General features: G+C 61.5%; 1 protein-coding gene across 1 annotated transcript in view; it reads right to left on the bottom strand.

Annotated features, from left to right (window-relative positions):
- The window catches only part of PROM2 (prominin 2), a gene marked incomplete at its 5' end in the record, with an annotated part of 6,805 nt that extends 2,278 nt beyond the window's left edge, over nucleotides 1-4,527 (bottom strand). The window contains 14 exons of the mRNA XM_008948326.1: nucleotides 42-110; nucleotides 433-513; nucleotides 879-932; nucleotides 1,055-1,144; nucleotides 1,342-1,413; nucleotides 1,659-1,802; nucleotides 1,916-2,000; nucleotides 2,226-2,317; nucleotides 2,470-2,593; nucleotides 3,113-3,265; nucleotides 3,517-3,676; nucleotides 3,961-4,024; nucleotides 4,332-4,406; nucleotides 4,495-4,527. Coding sequence (XP_008946574.1) covers nucleotides 42-110; nucleotides 433-513; nucleotides 879-932; nucleotides 1,055-1,144; nucleotides 1,342-1,413; nucleotides 1,659-1,802; nucleotides 1,916-2,000; nucleotides 2,226-2,317; nucleotides 2,470-2,593; nucleotides 3,113-3,265; nucleotides 3,517-3,676; nucleotides 3,961-4,024; nucleotides 4,332-4,406; nucleotides 4,495-4,527 — 1,296 coding nt within the window. The remainder of the gene's footprint in view (nucleotides 1-41; nucleotides 111-432; nucleotides 514-878; nucleotides 933-1,054; nucleotides 1,145-1,341; nucleotides 1,414-1,658; nucleotides 1,803-1,915; nucleotides 2,001-2,225; nucleotides 2,318-2,469; nucleotides 2,594-3,112; nucleotides 3,266-3,516; nucleotides 3,677-3,960; nucleotides 4,025-4,331; nucleotides 4,407-4,494) is intronic.
- Nucleotides 4,528-4,533: the final 6 nt, after the last annotated feature.

The following is a 4,533-nucleotide window of genomic DNA, read 5'->3' as shown; positions in this document are numbered from 1 at the left end:
CCTCACCATCCCTACACCCCACAGAGAAAGGCTCAACTCACCCCACTTTTGGCCCAGGAGATGTAGGTCTCGAAAAAGTCCAGCAGCATCTCCAAGAAGGCCCATGTCTCCTGGGGGGATGTGGAGGGAAGCAGAGTGGAGATGCTGCACCTCCAGCCGTCTGTGCCCCATGTCCCCTCTGTGTCAGGATCAGGGCTGTCAGACCACCTCAACCCAGCAGCAATGGGGCTGCAAGATGCCACTCATGCCAGCCCCTTGCCTGGGGTGCCACGAGGGGAGGGGGCACCTAAGGGTACAGGTGATGCCCAGGAAGATGACAGACAGGACAAACAGCCAGACATTGCTTGGCATTTCTGCACAAAGGGAGGTCTTGATGTGGGGGTCCGGTCCCATCCCCACCAGCTGGCCCACAGCAGGGCAAGGTGAGCTCACGTTCTTGATGATGTTTGCTGTCTCTCTCTCCAGGAACTCCTGGGTTTCACTGGCCTGGTCCAGTGCAGCTTCTGTCTGTACCTGGGGTGAAAGCTGCTGTCAGCAGTGTGATGGGGGAAGCAGGGTCCCTGCATCTCCCCCACCCTGCCCGGCAGCAATCCCTGGGGTGCAGCGTTTCTGAGCTGTGGTGTCCCCTGCGGGCACATGCTGGTAGTGCCCGGGTTCCCCGGGTGGAGGGAGCCTGCCCCTGGCAGGGTCTGCGGTGTGGGCCCCCTCCCTCTGCCCCTTGAGCAGCTCCTACACTGCAGAACTGGGAAGTCCTGCAGCAGCCACCAGCTCACTAGGCTGCAGGTTAGCCCCCCCCATCTCCACTGCAGGACCTCAAGGGCATTTTGCAGGTTGCCTCGGTCTGGAGTGCTCTCAGGAGGCCCCCTTAGGACACTTACCTCGAGCTGGGCAGCCCCACTCTGCACTAAGTGGATGTTCTCCTTCAGGCTTCGCTGGGGATGGAGAGGGGTGTCAGAGATGCAGACACCAAGGCTCAGCTGAGACCCCACCAGCAGGCTTTAGGCTCTGATGGAGGCCAAGCTCCCAGAACCTTCCCCAGCCTGGCATCACTCACCAGCGGCCCAGAGAAGCTTGTCTGCATCTTCTTGTCCAGCTCCCTCAGCCTGTGAGCATCAGCCTTCAGGTCCTCTTTCACATCCATGCCCTGGAGGAGCTGCAGTCAGCGGTGCCGCCCAGCACGGTGTCCCTGCCCCACAACGGGGGCCAGGCTGGAGTACAGAGCTGGGCGAGGGTGAAGGGTCTTGCTTCCCCACAGCACCCAGGCAGGTCTGCAGAGGACCCCCTGCAGGCACAGGGACAGGGTGGCTGTGACCATGGCCACGGGGTGCCATGGTCGCTCACCGCTTTGTCTGCCAGCCGCTCCAACTCTGCAGCCAGATCCAGGAGGCTTCCCTGGGTTATGTTCCAGTCCAGCTGGAAAAGGCAGAGACAGAGCCATGAGAATAGGGAATGGGGCTCCTTGAGGGGCTGTACCCCATCTCCATGGGGTAGGGTGAAGCCAGGGTCTCCTGGGTAGAGGAGATGCCCAGTTGCCCCAAGAAGTGACACAGATGGCAGCAGACATGCTGGGAGCCTGTGATGGAACTCACACAGCAGCAGAGGTCTCTCAACACACATCCAGATCCCCCCATCTCAACACCAGACTGCCCCCAGCCCACCTGCTCCAGGGTGAGGGTGAAGTTGGGGGGCTGCCCAGCCTGGCTGGCTTTCAGTAGCAAGTCTCTCTGGCTCTGGCTGAGCAGGGAGATGGGGTTCAGGGTGATGTTCACCTTCTTGAAGCCCGCGGAGATATCTTCCATGTACTGCCAGAGCAATGGGAGCCAAAATGGGAAACAGTGCTGGCCCATCACTGTCCCCCCAGTGCCACCCATGTGACCCAGCTCAACACCCCAGACCCTGGCACCAGCATGCTCACCTTGCTGATGTTCAAGAGCTCATCCAGGGACACGCGCTGGTCTAGGTGCAGCACTTGCCACAGGGCAGTGTCTCGCTGGCACTGCCTGCCGGAGGGGAGCACAGGGCTGAAAATGGGGCAGACAAGACCCACCCCTTCCCAGGAGCATGTCCTCACCCACATAGGCAAGGCACACCTTGCTCCTTCCCTGGCATCGGCACCTGTCCACAGCCAGGGCAAGTAGGACAAGCTGCCTCTATCCTGAGAGCATCTGAGGGTGCCAAGCAGCTGCACCCCTCCCCAAAGGCATGGCACCAGGGCTGGGACCCACCTGTACATCTCTGAGAAGTTCGCTGTCCCACTTCCCTGGCCCAGTATCTCTGACAGGTTGAAACCAGGAATCAGGCCAGGGGTGTCCAGGAGCTGAAAGCAAGGCAAAAGATGGAAAAAAACAGAGAGTGCATGGCAGGACACCTGGGAGAAGCATCCCAAAGCGGTCAGTGGCCACTCCACCAGCAGCCCTCAGAAGGGTGGCAGTGACTCCAGGCATGGGTGTCTCCCCAGGGGGAGCTCACCTGGAAGAGGTGCTGGCTGCGCCAGGACTCGCAGATGATCACGTAGGTGTTTCCCCCCAGCACGAAGGTGATCAGCACTGACAGCATCAGCAGCCAGGAGAAGATGAAGCTGAAGCCGACCCCTCTGCCAGGACAGAGAGGCCGTCAGCACCCGAGGCCCTGTGCCCTGGTGTTGATCCTAGCATTGCTTCCAGCTCGCAGAGCCCAGAGCCTGCACAGCGCTTGCCCCGCCAGCAATGCCAGGAAGCACCACCTTTCCCACGAGCATGTCTCCACTCTACCTTTGGCCCCTGGAGCACAGCCAGGCTGGGCTCTGAGGCCCAAACCCCAGCACATCTTCCTTCAGCTTTGCAAGCCATCACCCACCCACAGAGCTGTGGGGCCACACACAAACACCAGGTCCCTAACAGCCATGGACCTGGTAGCAAAGTAGGTCCCTATCAGCAAGGGGCAAACGAGTTCCTCTTCAATGCCTTTCACCAGCAACTTCTTTTACCCTGGTGTTTGTTTAGCACCAGTGAGTTGCCATGGGGCAGGCCCTTAAACTGCAGTAAAGTGATGACTTGGGTGCCTGAGCATCCCCAGGCCAGCCGTGGCCACCCGCCCCACCGCTCCCTGTCCGCGGCAGCCGAGGGAGCCTCACGCCATGAGGAAGTTCCCGCCGGCGTTGGAGAGGCTGCTGCGCTTCGTGGGCAGCACGCTGTCCTTCAGCCCCAGGGGCCCCAGCAGCAGCCCCAGGAGGTTGCAGAGTACCACCAGCAGCACCATGCAGCACAGGACGGTGCACACACTCCACCTGGGGAGAGAGGCGCAGGAGTCAGACAGCAGGACCTGGCACCCCGACCAGTACCCAGCTTCCCACCAGCTGCCTTCATGGGGAGGAAAAGCCCCCAGGCACCCTGGCAGGGAAGGGGCTGCAACTGGCTCTGGCTACCAGGCACCCACAGTCCTACCACTGATCGAGCCCCCACCTCCAGCAATGGGAGGACTGGGATCCTGAGCCGCTCCAGACAAGAGAGCCAGGGGACTCAGCAGTCCCTCACCTACCTGAGCCCATCCAAGGCAATGATCGGCTTCCTGTACTCCTCCAGCCCCAGCGTGGCATTGCCCACAAAGGCCTCAACATTCTCCTCCACATCCAGGAGTGGCAACTGCTCCTGCAAGCTCCTGATCTCCTGCCTGATGAGGCCCAGCTGGTCCTGGGTCTCTGCAGGGGGTGAGGAAAGCTTGGTGTGTTGTGAAATGCTGCCTGGGTCCTGCTCATCTGAGTTAGGTGAACCCGGGACAGCAGGGACTTGGAGAGGATGGGAAGGGGGTGGCTTTGGTCAAGGGTGGCATCAGCAGGATGGCACACAGGGACCTGGGGACAGACAGGGCTGCAGGCAGAGGGGTGGCAGCAGGAGAGGTCTCCAGGTAGGGATGGCATGAGAATGGAATATGGAGCCCTGGGAGAGGGGGAATTTGGCACATGGGGCACAAAGCCCTGCTTACTTGTCACCACATCCTGGGACTGCTCCTGCACCTTGTCAGGGGTCGTATCCAGCGTGCTGTTAACCTGCACAGGATACAGCTGATGTCCCTGCCCACAGCCCAGGGCTGAGCTCTCTCCCTCTCTCCCCAGATCCCAGTGGCACAGGACAGCCAGGGTCCTCCTAGCACCCAGCCCTGACCGTGCCAGCACCCAGGGGCGGCAGGGACAGCAGGCAGACTCCGGCCAAGGGAGGCATCTGACCGGCACATCCCTCCATGCAACATCAGTTAACTCCTGGTGGGGCTGTTCCCAAGCCATCCCCTCGCAGCACAGCCCCAGCAGCACCAGGAGCAACCAGCCCCGTGCCTGGGTGCAGGGAGGGACCTCTTACCTTCTCTAAATCGGCCGTTATGTTGGAGGCAGACACATCACCCAGAGCCTCCAGCTGCTGCTCCACGCTGGGGATCTAAGGGGAAGGGCCTGGGGTGAGGGCACTGCAGGGGGCCGGGGAGGGGGCTGCGGGGCTCCCCTTGCCCCCACGGCGCCCCTCTCACCGTGCTGAAGTTGGCGCTGAAGGCGAGGCCGTGCAGGGA

This window comes from Merops nubicus, unplaced genomic scaffold, assembly GCF_000691845.1.
Source record: "Merops nubicus isolate BGI_N331 unplaced genomic scaffold, ASM69184v1 scaffold49980, whole genome shotgun sequence".
NCBI classification, from domain to species: Eukaryota; Metazoa; Chordata; class Aves; order Coraciiformes; family Meropidae; genus Merops; species Merops nubicus.
Note: the sequence above shows the minus strand (reverse complement) of the source record. Positions and strands in the feature narration are given on the sequence as shown.